The following is a 16,064-nucleotide window of genomic DNA, read 5'->3' on the forward strand; positions in this document are numbered from 1 at the left end:
TCTGTTCTCTCTACCTTCCATCACTACAGTATTAGTATTCAGTCTCTCTACCTTCAATCACTACAGTATTAGTATTCAGTCTCTCTGTTCTCTCTACCTTCCATCACTACAGTATTAGTATTCAGTCTCTCTACCTTCCATCACTACAGTATTAGTATTCAGTCTCTCTGTTCTCTCTACCTTCCATCACTACAGTATTAGTATTCAGTCTCTCTACCTTCCATCACTACAGTATTAGTATTCAGTCTCTCTGTTCTCTCTACCTTCCATCACTACAGTATTAGTATTCAGTCTCTCTGTTCTCTTTACCTTCCATCACTACAGTATTAGTATTTAGTCTCTCTACCTTCCATCACTTAAATATTAGTATTAAGTCTCTCTACCTTCCATCACTACAGTATTAGTATTCAGTTAGTGTCTCTGATCTTTTGATCTGCACAGTGTAAACTGCTGCACTGTGTTGTCTCCTCCTTCCCTTCAGGTCACATTATAATATTGATGTTAGAACGCAGGGCTGGTGGTCAGACACAGCGTGGGGTAGTAGGAGCAACAGCACACACACATACACACACACACACACATACACACACACACACGCACGCACGCACGCACGCACGCACACACACACACACACACACACACACACACACACACACACACACACACACACACACACACACACACACACACACACACACTCAAAGAGAATCATCAAAGGCAGCCTTTAGAGTGAGATCACGTCAAAAGATCCTCATTGCATATTTATAGATCAGATCTATACACCTGAACAACAACAAAAAGGCATTTCGAAGTGAGTCGTGGAGATGTCATTTACTGGTCAATGACAAGCATTTTTCTGTCTCAGAACATCTGTTACTTTAAACGCCCCAAAGGAGAAGAGAAGAGAAGAGAAGAGAGGAGAGGAGAGGAGAGGAGAGGAGAAGAGATGCATGGGATAAGAGAGGAGAAGAGAAGAGAGGGGAGAAGAGAAGAGAGTAGAGGAGAAGAGAGGAGGGGAGAAGAGAGGAGAAGAGAGGAGAAGAGATGCAGGGGAGAAGAGAGGAGTGGAGAGGAGGGGAGAAGAGAGGAGAAGAGAGGAGAAGAGAGGATGGGAGAAGAGAGGAGAAGAGATGCAGGGGAGAAGAGAGGAGAAAAGAGAGGAGGGGAGAAGAGATGAGAGGAGAAGAGATGCAGGGGAGAAGAGAGGAGAAGAGAGGAGAAGAGAGAAGAAGAGATGCAGGGGAGAAGAGAGGAGGGGAGAAGAGAGGAGAGGAGAAGAGATGCAGGGGAGAAGAGAGGAGAAGAGAGGAGGGGAGAAGAGAGGAGAAGAGATGCAAGGGAGAAGAGAGGAGAAGAGAGGAGGGGAAAAGAGAGGAGAATAGAAGAGAGGAGAAGAGAGGAGAAGAGATGCAGGGGATAAGAGAGGAGAAGAGAAGAGAGGAGGGGAGAAGAGAGGAGAGGAGATGCAGGGGAGAAGAGAGGAGAAGAGATGCAGGGGAGAAGAGAGGATGGGAGAGGAGGGGAGAAGAGAGGAGAAGAGAGGAGAAGAGAGGATGGGAGAAGAGAGGAGAAGAGATGCAGGGGAGAAGAGAGGAGGGGAGAAGAGAGGAGAGGAGAAGAGAGGAGAGGAGAGGAGAGGAGAGGAGATGAGAGGAGAGGAGAGGAGAGGAGAGGAGATGCATGGGATAAGAGAGGAGAAGAGAAGAGAGGAAGGGAGAAGAGAAGAGAGGAGAGGAGAAGAGAGGAGGGGAGAAGAGAGGAGAAGAGATGCAGGGGAGAAGAGAGGAGAAGAGAGGAGGGGGAAAGAGAGGAGAAGAGAGCAGGGGAGAAGAGAGCAGGGGAGAAGAGAGGAGGGGAGAGGAGAGGAGAAGAGAGGAGGGGAGAAGAGAGGAGAAGAGATGCAGGGGAGAAGAGAGGCGAAGAGAGGAGGGGAAAAGAGAGGAGAAGAGAGGAGAAGAGATGCAGGGGATAAGAGAGGAGAAGAGAAGAGAGGAGGGGAGAAGAGAGGAGAGGAGAAGAGAGGAGGGGAGAAGAGAGGAGAAGAGATCCAGGGGAGAAGAGAGGAGAAGAGAGGAGAAGAGATGCAGGGGAGAAGAGAGGAGGGGAGAGGAGGGGAGAAGAGAGGAGAAGAGAGGAGAAGAGATGCAGGGGAGAAGAGAGGAGGGGAGAGGAGGGGAGAAGAGATGAGAAGAGAGTAGAAGAGAGCAGGGGAGAAGAGAGCAGGGGAGAAGAGAGGAGGGGAGAAGAGAGGAGAAGAGATGTAGGGGAGAAGAGAGGAGAAGAGAATCAGGGGAGAAGAGAGGAGAAGAGATGCAGGGGAGAAGAGAGGAGAAGAGAATCAGGGGAGAAGAGATGAGAAGAGAGGAGAAGAGAGCAGGGGAGAAGAGAGCAGGGGAGAAGAGAGGAGGGGAGAAGAGAGGAGAAGAGAGGAGGGGAGAAGAGAGGAGAATAGATGCAGGGGAGAAGAGAGGAGAAGAGAAGAGATGCAGGGGAGAAGAGAGGAGGGGAGAAGAGAGGAGAAGAGATGCAGGGGAGAAGAGAGGAGAAGAGAAGAGAGGAGAGGAGAGGAGAAGAGATGCAGGGGAGAAGAGAGGAGAAGAGAATCAGGGGAGAAGAGATGAGAAGAGAGGAGAAGAGAGCAGGGGAGAAGAGAGCAGGGGAGAAGAGAGGAGGGGAGAAGAGAGGAGAAGAGAGGAGGGGAGAAGAGAGGAGAAGAGATGCAGGGGAGAAGAGAGGAGAAGAGAAGAGAAGAGATGCAGGGGAGAAGAGAGGAGGGGAGAAAAGAGGAGAAGAGATGCAGGGGAGAAGAGAGGAGAAGAGAAGAGAGGAGAGGAGAGGAGAAGAGATGCAGGGGAGAAGAGAGGAGAGGAGAAGAGAGGAGAAGAGATGTAGGGGAGAAGAGAGGAGAAGAGAAGAGAGGAGAAGAGAGCAGGGGAGAAGAGAGCAGGGGAGAACAGAGTAGGGGAGAAGAGAGGAGGGGAGAAGAGAGGAGGGGAGAAGAGAGGAGAAGAGATGAGAAGAGAGCAGGGGAGAAGAGAGCAGGGGAGAAAAGAGGAGGGGAGAAGAGAGGAGAAGAGATGTAGGGGAGAAGAGAGGAGAAGAGAAGAGAGGAGAAGAGAGGAGAAGAGAGCAGGGGAGAAGAGAGCAGGGGAGAAGAGAGGAGGGGAGAAGAGAGGAGAAGAGATGTAGGGGAGAAGAGAGGAGAAGAGAAGAGAGGAGAAGAGAGCAGGGGAGAAGAGAGCAGGGGAGAAGAGAGCAGGGGAGAAGAGAGGAGAAGAGAGCAGGGGAGAAGAGAGCAGGGGAGAAGAGAGGAGGGTAGAAGAAAGGAGGGGAGAAGAGAGGAGAAGAGATGCAGGGGAGAAGAGAGGAGAAGAGAATCAGGGGAGAAGAGATGAGAAGAGAGGAGAAGAGAGCAGGGGAGAAGAGAGCAGGGGAGAAGAGAGGAGAAGAGAGGAGGGGAGAAGAGAGGAGAAGAGATGCAGGGGAGAAGAGAGGAGAAGAGAAGAGAAGAGAAGAGATGCAGGGGAGAAGAGAGGAGGGGAGAAAAGAGGAGAAGAGATGCAGGGGAGAAGAGAGGAGAAGAGAAGAGAGGAGAGGAGAGGAGAAGAGATGCAGGGGAAGGCTCGTTTTGCTGCTATCATTCTCAAAGCAACAAAGGGTCTTTTCATTTTAACGTTTCATCAAAATCTCTGGACAGAAATGAAAGAGTAACTGCAACGCCTCGCCTGGATCCCATAATGCACCCTGCCGTCCTGGACACGTCCCTCCTCTTCTTCTAACCCACATGTCCTCCACAGAAACACCTCGGTGTCCTGCATTCGCTGGACTTCAGAGAGAATCATGGGAGTTTTCACCGCTGCCTTATGGTCACAGGAGCTTGTTGGTCTAAAACACACACACACACACACACAAACACAAAAACACACACACACACACACACACACACACACACACACACACACACACACACACACACACACACACACACACAGAGATCATTCCAACCATTATGGTTGAGGCTTGGAACATATTCCCGAGTCCACGTGCACCCAGCTCAGACAGACTGTGTGGCTCAGTTGATGTGGCCAGTTTCTGCACAGACCGAGTCTGTGACTGTGGGTTGATGTCTCTCTCCCTTGTTGAGTCTCTGTGTTTGTTTCAGTGATTTGTAAAAAGGTCTGAACTACATGCATTGGGAATGGGATAGAGGGATAGAGGGATAGAGGGGATAGAGGGATAGAGGGGATAGAGGGGTAGAGGGGATAGAGGGATAGAGGGATAGAGGGGATAGAGGGATAGAGGGGATAGAGGGGTAGAGGGGATAGAGGGGATAGAGGGATAGAGGGATAGAGGGAGGGGGTAGAGGGATAGAGGGGATAGAGGGAGGGGGTAGATAGAGGGATAGAGGGGATAGAGGGATAGAGGGGATAGAGGGATAGAGGGGATAGAGGGGATAGAGGGATAGAGGGATAGAGGGAGGGGGTAGAGGGATAGAGGGGATAGAGGGATAGAGGGGATAGAGGGATAGAGGGGATAGAGGGATAGAGGGATAGAGGGAGGGGGTAGAGGGGATAGAGGGATAGAGGGATAGAGGGGATAGAGGGATAGAGGGGATAGAGGGATAAAGGGAGGGGGTAGAGGGATAGAGGGGATAGAGGGAGGGGGTAGAAGGATAGAGGGGATAGAGGGGATATAGGGATAAAGGGGATATAGGAGGATAGAGGGATAGAGGGATAGAGGGGATAGGGGGAGGGGGAAGAAGGATAGAGGGGATAGAGGGGATAGAGGGTATAGAGGGAGGGGGTAGATAGAGGGATAGAGGGGATAGAGGGATAGAGGGGATAGAGGGAGGGGGTAGAGGGGATATAGGGATAGAGGGAGGGGGTGGAGGGATAGAGGGGATAGAGGGAGGGGGTAGAGGGGAGGGGATAGAGGAGATAGAGGGGAAGGGATAGATGGGAAGGAGGGAGAAGATAGAGGAGAGGGGATAGAGGGGATAGAGGCGATAGAGGGGATAGAGGAGATAGAGGAGATAGAGGAGAGGGAAGAGTTATACTTTGTATGAACAGTCACACACTCACACCAACAGGCACACACACACACACACATTCTCTCTCCTCACACACACACCCTCCATCACGTACACTACATGGCCATCCAGCAGTACAGTCTATTACCAGAGCATTGCTGCATTAAGCTGTATGAGGTCTGGAAGAAAGGTTTTGTCAGACAGAGTCCAGGACAAACACACACTCACACAGTATTCAGTAGTTCTCCTCTCTCTCTCTCCTCTCCAGGTACCTGTTCCCTACAGTATTCAGTAGTTCTCCTCTCTCTCTCTCTCTCTCTCCTCTCCAGGTACCTGTTCCCTACAGTATTAAGTAGTTCTCCTCTCTCTCTTTCTCTCTCCTCTCCAGGTACCCGTTCCCTAAAGTATTCAGTAGTTCTCCTCTCTCTCTCCTCTCCAGGTACCTGTTCCCTACAGTATTCAGTAGTTCTCCTCTCCCTCTCCTCTCCAGGTACCTGTTCCCTACAGTATTCAGGAGTTCTCCTCTCTCTCTCTCTCTCCTCTCTCTCCTCTCCAGGTACCCGTTCCCTACAGTATTCAGTAGTTCTCCTCTGTCTCTCTCTCCTCTCCAGGTACCTGTTCCCTACAGTATTCAGTAGTTCTCCTCTCTCTCTCTCCTCTCCAGGTACCTGTTCCATACAGTATTCAGTAGTTCTCCTCTCTCTCTCTCCTCTCCAGGTACCTGTTCCCTACAGTATTCAGTAGTTCTCCTATCTCTCTCTCTCCTCTCCAGGTACCTGTTCCCTACAGTATTCAGTAGTTCTCCTCTCTCTCTCTCCTCTCCAGGTACCTGTTCCCTAAAGAATTCAGTAGTTCTCCTCTCTCTCTCCTCTCCAGGTACCCGTTCCCTACAGTATTCAGTAGTTCTCCTCTCTCTCTCTCCTCTCCAGGTACCTGTTCCCTACAGTATTCAGTAGTTATCCTCTCTCTCTCTCTCTCTCTCCTCTCCAGGTACCTGTTCCCTACAGTATTAAGTAGTTCTCCTCTCTCTCTCTCTCTCTCTCCTCTCCAGGTACCCGTTCCCTAAAGTATTCAGTAGTTCTCCTCTCTCTCTCCTCTCCAGGTACCTGTTCCCTACAGTATTCAGTAGTTCTCCTCTCCCTCTCCTCTCCAGGTACCTGTTCCCTACAGTATTCAGGAGTTCTCCTCTCTCTCTCTCTCTCCTCTCTCTCCTCTCCAGGTACCCGTTCCCTACAGTATTCAGTAGTTCTCCTCTGTCTCTCTCTCCTCTCCAGGTACCTGTTCCCTACAGTATTCAGTAGTTCTCCTCTCTCTCTCTCCTCTCCAGGTACCTGTTCCATACAGTATTCAGTAGTTCTCCTCTCTCTCTCTCCTCTCCAGGTACCTGTTCCCTACAGTATTCAGTAGTTCTCCTATCTCTCTCTCTCCTCTCCAGGTACCTGTTCCCTACAGTATTAAGTAGTTCTCCTCTCTCTCTCTCCTCTCCAGGTACCTGTTCCCTAAAGAATTCAGTAGTTCTCCTCTCTCTCTCCTCTCCAGGTACCCGTTCCCTACAGTATTCAGTAGTTCTCCTCTCTCTCTCTCCTCTCCAGGTACCTGTTCCCTACAGTATTCAGTAGTTCTCCTCTCTCGCTCTCTCTCTCTCCTCTCCAGGTACCTGTTCCCTACAGTATTAAGTAGTTCTCCTCTCTCTCTCTCTCTCTCCTCTCCAGGTACCTGTTCCCTTCAGTATTCAGTAGTTCTCCTATCTCTACTCTCCAGGTACCTGTTCCCTACAGTATTCAGTAGTTCTCCTCTCTCTCTCTCCTCTCCAGGTACCTGTTCCCTACAGTATTCAGTAGTTATCCTCTCTCTCTCTCTCTCCTCTCCAGGTACCTGTTCCCTACAGTATTAAGTAGTTCTCCTCTCTCTCTCTCTCTCTCCTCTCCAGGTACCCGTTCCCTAAAGTATTCAGTAGTTCTCCTCTCTCTCTCCTCTCCAGGTACCTGTTCCCTACAGTATTCAGTAGTTCTCCTCTCTCTCTCCTCTCCAGGTACCTGTTCCCTACAGTATTCAGTAGTTATCCTCTCTCTCTCTCTCTCTCTCTCTCTCTCTCTCTCTCCTCTCCAGGTACCTGTTCCCTACCGTATTCATTAGTTCTCCTCTCTCTCTCTCTCTTCTCTCCAGGTACCTGTTCCCTACAGTATTCAGTAGTTCTCCTCTCTCTCTCTCCTCTCCAGGTACCTGTTCCCTACAGTATTCAGTAGTTCTCCTCTCTCTCTCTCCTCTCCAGGTACCTGTTCCCTACAGTATTCAGTAGTTCTCCTCTCTCTCTCTCCTCTCCAGGTACCTGTTCCCTACAGTATTCAGTAGTTCTCCTATCTCTCTCTCTCCTCTCCATGTACCTGTTCCCTAAAGTATTCAGTAGTTCTCCTCTCTCTCTCCTCTCCAGGTACTCGTTCCCTACAGTATTCAGTAGTTCTCCTCTCTCTCTCTCTCTCTCTCTCCTCTCCAGGTACCTGTTCCCTACAGTATTAAGTAGTTCTCCTCTCTCTCTCTCTCTCTCCTCTCCAGGTACCTGTTCCCTACAGTATTCAGTAGTTCTCCTCTCTCTCTCTCCTCTCCAGGTACCTGTTCCCTACAGTATTCAGTAGTTCTCCTCTCTCTCTCTCCTCTCCAGGTACCTGTTCCCTAAAGTATTCAGTAGTTCTCCTCTCTCTCTCCTCTCCAGGTACCTGTTCCCTACAGTATTCAGTAGTTCTCCTCTCTCTCTCCTCTCCAGGTACCTGTTCCCTACAGTATTCAGTAGTTATCCTCTCTCTCTCTCTCTCTCTCTCTCTCTCTCTCTCTCTCTCTCCTCTCCAGGTACCTGTTCCCTACAGTATTCAGTAGTTCTCCTCTCTCTCTCTCTCTTCTCTCCAGGTACCTGTTCCCTACAGTATTCAGTAGTTCTCCTCTCTCTCTCTCCTCTCCAGGTACCTGTTCCCTACAGTATTCAGTAGTTCTCATCTCTCTCTCTCCTCTCCAGGTACCTGTTCCCTACAGTATTCAGTAGTTCTCCTCTCTCTCTCTCCTCTCCAGGTACCTGTTCCCTACAGTATTCAGTAGTTCTCCTATCTCTCTCTCTCCTCTCCATGTACCTGTTCCCTAAAGTATTCAGTAGTTCTCCTCTCTCTCTCCTCTCCAGGTACTCGTTCCCTACAGTATTCAGTAGTTCTCCTCTCTCTCTCCTCTCCAGGTACCTGTTCCCTAAAGAATTCAGTAGTTCTCCTCTCTCTCTCCTCTCCAGGTACCCGTTCCCTACAGTATTCAGTAGTTCTCCTCTCTCTCTCTCCTCTCCAGGTACCTGTTCCCTACAGTATTCAGTAGTTCTCCTCTCTCTCTCTCCTCTCCAGGTACCTGTTCCCTACAGTATTCAATAGTTCTCCTCTCTCTCTCTCCTCTCTCTCCTCTCCAGGTACCTGTTCCCTTCAGTATTCAGTAGTTCTCCTATCTCTACTCTCCAGGTACCTGTTCCCTACAGTATTCAGTAGTTCTCCTCTCTCTCTCTCCTCTCCAGGTACCTGTTCCCTACAGTATTCAGTAGTTCTCCTCTCTCTCTCTCTCTCTCTCTCTCCTCTCTCTCCTCTCCAGGTACCCGTTTCCTACAGTATTCAGTAGTTCTCCTCTCTCTCTCTCTCTCCTCTCCAGGTACCTGTTCCCTACAGTATTCAGTAGTTCTCCTCTCTCTCTCTGTTCTCCAGGTACCTGTTCCCTACAGTATTCAGTAGTTCTCCTCTCTCTCTCCTCTCCATGTACCTGTTCCCTACAGTATTCAGTGGTTCTCCTCTCTCTCCTCTCCAGGTACCTGTTCCCTACAATATTCAGTAGTTCTCCTCTCTCTCTCTCCTCTCCAGGTACCTGTTTCCTACAGTATTCAGTAGTTCTCTTCTCTCTCTCTCCTCTCCAGGTACCTGTTCCCTACAGTATTCAGTAGTTCTCCTCTCTCTCTCTCTCTCCTCTTCAGGTACATGTTCCCTACAGTATTCAGTAGTTCTCCTATCTCTCTCTCTCTCCTCTCCAGGTACATGTTCCCTAAAGTATTCAGTAGTTCTCCTCTCTCTCTCCTCTCCAGGTACCCGTTCCCTACAGTATTCAGTAGTTCTCCTCTCTCTCTCTCCTCTCCAGGTACCTGTTCCCTACAGTATTCAGTAGTTCTCCTCTCTCTCTCTCCTCTCCAGGTACCTGTTCCCTACAGTATTCAGTAGTTATCCTCTGTCTCTCTCCTCTCCAGGTACCTGTTCCCTAAAGTATTCAGTAGTTCTCCTCTCTCTCTCCTCTCCAGGTACTCGTTCCCTACAGTATTCAGTAGTTCTCCTCTCTCTCTCCTCTCCAGGTACCTGTTCCCTACAGTATTCAGTAGTTCTCCTCTCTCTCTCTCCTCTCCAGGTACCTGTTCCCTACAGTATTCAGTAGTTCTCCTCTGCCTCTCTCCTCTCCAGGTACCTGTTCCCTAAAGTATTCAGTAGTTCTCCTCTCTCTCTCCTCTCCAGGTACCCGTTCCCTACAGTATTCAGTAGTTCTCCTCTCTCTCTCTCCTCTCCAGGTACCTGTCCCCTACAGTATTCAGTAGTTCTCCTCTCTCTCTCTCTCTCCTCTCCAGGTACCTGTTCCCTACAGTATTCAGTAGTTCTCCTCTCTCTCTCTCCTCTCCAGGTACCTGTTCCCTACAGTATTCAGTAGTTCTCCTCTCTCTCTCTCTCTCCTCTCCAGGTACCTGTTCCCTACAGTATTCAGTAGTTCTCCTCTCTCTCTCTCTCCTCTCCAGGTACCTGTTCCCTACAGTATTCAGTAGTTCTCCTCTCTCTCTCTCCTCTCCAGGTACCCGTTCCCTACAGTATTCAGTAGTTCTCCTCTCTCTCTCTCTCCTCTCCAGGTACCTGTTCCCTACAGTATTCAGTAGTTCTCCTCTCTCTCTCCTCTCCAGGTACCCATTCCCAACAGTATTCAGTAGTTCTCCTCTCTCTCTCTCTCTCTCTCTCCTCTCCAGGTACCTGTTCCCTACAGTATTCAGTAGTTCTCCTCTCTCTCTCTCCTCTCCAGGTACCCGTTCCCTACAGTATTCAGCTCCTGTAGTATAAAGGATCTGTCTGCCAGTCTGGAGAAGGGCGTTGGGATGTGTCTGTTCAACATGCCTGAGGTCAAGGTTCTCTACGGGGGACAGAAGTGTGGCAACGGATACGTGGAGGAAGGAGAGGAGTGTGACTGTGGAGAACTGGAGGTAGGAAGTTGTCCTGTTTTGTCATGGTAGGGATGCAATGGGACACGTTAACACTGTATTAACACTACTGCCCTGAGCCAAGCTGAACTAAACCACTACTGCCCTGAGCCAAGCTGAACCAAACCACTACTGCCCTGAGCCAAGCTGAACTTAACCACTACTGCCCTGAGCCAAGCTGAACCAAACCACTACTGCCCTGAGCCAAGCTGAACCAAACCACTACTGCCCTTAGCCAAGCTCAACCAAACCACTACTGCCCTGAGCCAAGCTGAACTAAACCACTACTGCCCTTAGCCAAGCTGAACTAAACCACTACTGCCCTGAGCCAAGCTGAACCAAACCACTACTGCCCTGAGCCAAGCTGAACCAAACCACTACTGCCCTGAGCCAAGCTGAACCAAGCCACTACTGCCCTGAGCCAAGCTGAGCCAAACCACTACTGCCCTGAGCCAAGCTGAACTAAACCACTACTGCCCTTATCCAAGCTGAACTAAACCACTACTGCCCTGAGCCAAGCTGAACCAAACCACTACTGCCCTGAGCCAAGCTGAACTAAACCACTACTGCCCTGAGCCAAGCTGAACCAAACCTCTACTGCCCTGAGCCAAGCTGAACCAAACCAAGCTGTTCTGAGCCAAGCTGAACCAAACCAAGCTGTTCTGAGCCAAGCTGAATCAAACCAAGCTGTTCTGAGTCAAGCTGAACCAAACCACTACTGCCCTGAGCCAAGCTGAACCAAACCAAGCTGTTCTGAGCCAAGCTGAGCCAAACCAAGCTGTTCTGAGCCAAGCTGAACCAAACCACTACTGCCCCGTGCCAAGCTGTTCTGAGCCAAGCTGAACCAAACCATGCTGTTCTGAGCCAAGCTGAACCAAACCACTACTGCCCCTTGCCAAGCTGTTCTGAGCCAAGCTGAACCAAACCAAGCTGTTCTGAGCCAAGCTGAACCAAACCACTACTGCCCTGAGCCAAGCTGAACCAAACCATTACTGCCCTGAGCCAAGCTGAACCAAACCACTACTGCCCTGAGCCAAGCTGAACCAAACCACTACTGCCCTGAGCCAAGCTGAACTAAACCACTACTGCCCTGAGCCAAGCTGAACCAAACCTCTACTGCCCTGAGCCAAGCTGAACCAAACCAAGCTGTTCTGAGCCAAGCTGAACCAAACCAAGCTGTTCTGAGCCAAGCTGAATCAAACCAAGCTGTTCTGAGTCAAGCTGAACCAAACCACTACTGCCCTGAGCCAAGCTGAACCAAACCAAGCTGTTCTGAGCCAAGCTGAGCCAAACCAAGCTGTTCTGAGCCAAGCTGAACCAAACCACTACTGCCCCGTGCCAAGCTGTTCTGAGCCAAGCTGAACCAAACCATGCTGTTCTGAGCCAAGCTGAACCAAACCACTACTGCCCCTTGCCAAGCTGTTCTGAGCCAAGCTGAACCAAACCAAGCTGTTCTGAGCCAAGCTGAACCAAACCACTACTGCCCTGAGCCAAGCTGAACCAAACCATTACTGCCCTGAGCCAAGCTGAACCAAACCACTACTGCCCTGAGCCAAGCTGAACCAAACCACTACTGCCCTGAGCCAAGCTGAACTAAACCACTACTGCCCTGAGCCAAGCTGAACCAAACCTCTACTGCCCTGAGCCAAGCTGAACCAAACCAAGCTGTTCTGAGCCAAGCTGAACCAAACCAAGCTGTTCTGAGCCAAGCTGAATCAAACCAAGCTGTTCTGAGTCAAGCTGAACCAAACCACTACTGCCCTGAGCCAAGCTGAACCAAACCAAGCTGTTCTGAGCCAAGCTGAGCCAAACCAAGCTGTTCTGAGCCAAGCTGAACCAAACCACTACTGCCCCGTGCCAAGCTGTTCTGAGCCAAGCTGAACCAAACCATGCTGTTCTGAGCCAAGCTGAACCAAACCACTACTGCCCCCTGCCAAGCTGTTCTGAGCCAAGCTGAACCAAACCAAGCTGTTCTGAGCCAAGCTGAACCAAACCAAGCTGTTCTGAGCCAAGCTGAACCAAACCACTACTGCCCTGAGCCAAGCTGAACCAAACCACTACTGCCCTGAGCCAAGCTGAACCAAACCACTACTGCCCTGAGCCAAGTTGAACCAAACCACTACTGCCCTTAGCCAAGCTGAACCAAACCTCTACTGCCCTGAGCCAAGCTGAACCAAACCACTACTGCCCTGAGCCAAGCTGAACTAAACCACTACTGCCCTTAGCCAAGCTGAACCAAACCACTACTGCCCTGAGCCAAGCTGAACCAAACCACTACTGCCCTGAGCCAAGCTGAACCAAACCACTACTGCCCTGAGCCAAGCTGAACTAAACCACTACTGCCCTGAGCCAAGCTGAACTAAACCACTATTGCCCTGAGCCAAGCTGAACCAAACCACTACTGCCCTGAGCCAAGCTGAACCAAACCACTACTGCCCTGAGCCAAGCTGAACCAAACCATTACTGCCCTGAGCCAAGCTGAACCAAACCATTACTGCCCTGAGCCAAGCTGAACCAAACCACTACTGCCCTGAGCCAAGCTGAGCCAAACCACTACTGCCCTGAGCCAAGCTGAACCAAACCACTACTGCCCTGAGCCAAGCTGAACCAAACCACTACTGCCCTGAGCCAAGCTGAACCAAACCACTACTGCCCTGAGCCAAGCTGAACTAAACCACTACTGCCCTTAGCCAAGCTGAACCAAACCACTACTGCCCTGAGCTAAGCTGAACCAAACCACTACTGCCCTGAGCCAAGCTGAACTAAACCACTACTGCCCTGAGCCAAGCTGAACCAAACCACTACTGCCCTGAGCTAAGCTGAACCAAACCACTACTGCCCTGAGCCAAGCTGAACTAAACCACTACTGCCCTGAGCCAAGCTGAACTAAACCACTACTGCCCTGAGCAAAGCTGAACTAAACCACTACTGCCCTTAGCCAAGCTGAACCAAACCACTACTGCCCTGAGCCAAGCTGAACCAAACCACTACTGCCCTGAGCCAAGCTGAACCAAACCACTACTGCCCTGAGCCAAGCTGAACCAAACCAAGCTGTTCTGAGCCAAGCTGAACTAAACCACTATTGCCCTGAGCCAAGCTGAACCAAACCACTACTGCCCTGAGCCAAGCTGAACCAAACCACTACTGCCCTTAGCCAAGCTGAACTAAACCACTACTGCCCTGAGCCAAGCTGAACTAAACCACTACTGCCCTGAGCCAAGCTGAACCAAACCACTACTGCCCTGAGCTAAGCTGAACCAAACCACTACTGCCCTTAGCCAAGCTGAACTAAACCACTACTGCCCTGAGCCAAGCTGAACCAAACCACTACTGCCCTGAGCCAAGCTGAACCAAACCACTACTGCCCTGAGCCAAGCTGAACCAAGCCACTACTGCCCTGAGCCAAGCTGAACCAAACCACTACTGCCCTGAGCCAAGCTGAACTAAACCACTACTGCCCTTAGCCAAGCTGAACTAAACCACTACTGCCCTGAGCCAAGCTGAACCAAACCACTACTGCCCTGAGCCAAGCTGAACTAAACCACTACTGCCCTGAGCCAAGCTGAACCAAACCTCTACTGCCCTGAGCCAAGCTGAACCAAACCAAGCTGTTCTGAGCCAAGCTGAACCAAACCAAGCTGTTCTGAGCCAAGCTGAATAAAACTAAGCTGTTCTGAGTCAATCTGAACCAAACCACTACTGCCCTGAGCCAAGCTGAACCAAACCAAGCTGTTCTGAGCCAAGCTGAGCCAAACCAAGCTGTTCTGAGCCAAGCTGAACCAAACCACTACTGCCCCGTGCCAAGCTGTTCTGAGCCAAGCTGAACCAAACCATGCTGTTCTGAGCCAAGCTGAACCAAACCACTACTGCCCCTTGCCAAGCTGTTCTGAGCCAAGCTGAACCAAACCAAGCTGTTCTGAGCCAAGCTGAACCAAACCAAGCTGTTCTGAGCCAAGCTGAACCAAACCACTACTGCCCTGAGCCAAGCTGAACCAAACCATTACTGCCCTGAGCCAAGCTGAACCAAACCACTACTGCCCTGAGCCAAGCTGAACCAAACCACTACTGCCCTTAGCCAAGCTCAACCAAACCACTACTGCCCTGAGCCAAGCTGAACTAAACCACTACTGCCCTTAGCCAAGCTGAACTAAACCACTACTGCCCTGAGCCAAGCTGAACCAAACCACTACTGCCCTGAGCCAAGCTGAACCAAACCACTACTGCCCTGAGCCAAGCTGAACCAAGCCACTACTGCCCTGAGCCAAGCTGAGCCAAACCACTACTGCCCTGAGCCAAGCTGAACTAAACCACTACTGCCCTTAGCCAAGCTGAACTAAACCACTACTGCCCTGAGCCAAGCTGAACCAAACCACTACTGCCCTGAGCCAAGCTGAACTAAACCACTACTGCCCTGAGCCAAGCTGAACCAAACCTCTACTGCCCTGAGCCAAGCTGAACCAAACCAAGCTGTTCTGAGCCAAGCTGAACCAAACCAAGCTGTTCTGAGCCAAGCTAAATCAAACCAAGCTGTTCTGAGTCAAGCTGAACCAAACCACTACAGCCCTGAGCCAAGCTGAACCAAACCAAGCTGTTCTGAGCCAAGCTGAGCCAAACCAAGCTGTTCTGAGCCAAGCTGAACCAAACCACTACTGCCCCGTGCCAAGCTGTTCTGAGCCAAGCTGAACCAAACCATGCTGTTCTGAGCCAAGCTGAACCAAACCACTACTGCCCCTTGCCAAGCTGTTCTGAGCCAAGCTGAACCAAACCAAGCTGTTCTGAGCCAAGCTGAAACAAACCACTACTGCCCTGAGCTAAGCTGAACCAAACCACTACTGCCCTGAGCCAAGCTGAACTAAACCACTACTGCCCTGAGCCAAGCTGAACCAAACCACTACTGCCCTGAGCTAAGCTGAACCAAACCACTACTGCCCTGAGCCAAGCTGAACTAAACCACTACTGCCCTGAGCCAAGCTGAACTAAACCACTACTGCCCTGAGCAAAGCTGAACTAAACCACTACTGCCCTTAGCCAAGCTGAACCAAACCACTACTGCCCTGAGCCAAGCTGAACCAAACCACTACTGCCCTGAGCCAAGCTGAACCAAACCACTACTGCCCTGAGCCAAGCTGAACCAAACCAAGCTGTTCTGAGCCAAGCTGAACTAAACCACTATTGCCCTGAGCCAAGCTGAACCAAACCACTACTGCCCTGAGCCAAGCTGAACCAAACCACTACTGCCCTTAGCCAAGCTGAACTAAACCACTACTGCCCTGAGCCAAGCTGAACTAAACCACTACTGCCCTGAGCCAAGCTGAACCAAACCACTACTGCCCTGAGCTAAGCTGAACCAAACCACTACTGCCCTTAGCCAAGCTGAACTAAACCATTACTGCCCTGAGCCAAGCTGAACCAAACCACTACTGCCCTGAGCCAAGCTGAACCAAACCACTACTGCCCTGAGCCAAGCTGAACCAAACCACTACTGCCCTGAGCCAAGCTGAACCAAGCCACTACTGCCCTGAGCCAAGCTGAACCAAACCACTACTGCCCTGAGCCAAGCTGAACTAAACCACTACTGCCCTTAGCCAAGCTGAACTAAACCACTACTGCCCTGAGCCAAGCTGAACCAAACCACTACTGCCCTGAGCCAAGCTGAACTAAACCACTACTGCCCTGAGCCAAGCTGAACCAAACCTCTACTGCCCTGAGCCAAGCTGAACCAAACCAAGCTGTTCTGAGCCAAGCTGAACCAAACCAAGCTGTTCTGAGCCAAGCTGAATAAAACTAAGCTGTTCTGAG

General features: G+C 50.7%; 1 protein-coding gene across 1 annotated transcript in view; it reads left to right on the top strand.

The window, feature by feature from the left end:
* LOC139381327 (disintegrin and metalloproteinase domain-containing protein 12-like) overlaps positions 1–16,064 on the top strand; it is a 234,947-nt gene that overhangs the window by 167,446 nt on the left and 51,437 nt on the right. Inside the window, exon 12 of the mRNA XM_071124777.1 lies at positions 10,091–10,268. Within this exon, the coding sequence (XP_070980878.1) occupies positions 10,091–10,268 (178 nt within the window). The remainder of the gene's footprint in view (positions 1–10,090; positions 10,269–16,064) is intronic.

Source organism: Oncorhynchus clarkii, chromosome 23 (assembly GCF_045791955.1).
Source record: "Oncorhynchus clarkii lewisi isolate Uvic-CL-2024 chromosome 23, UVic_Ocla_1.0, whole genome shotgun sequence".
NCBI classification, from domain to species: domain Eukaryota; kingdom Metazoa; phylum Chordata; class Actinopteri; order Salmoniformes; family Salmonidae; genus Oncorhynchus; species Oncorhynchus clarkii.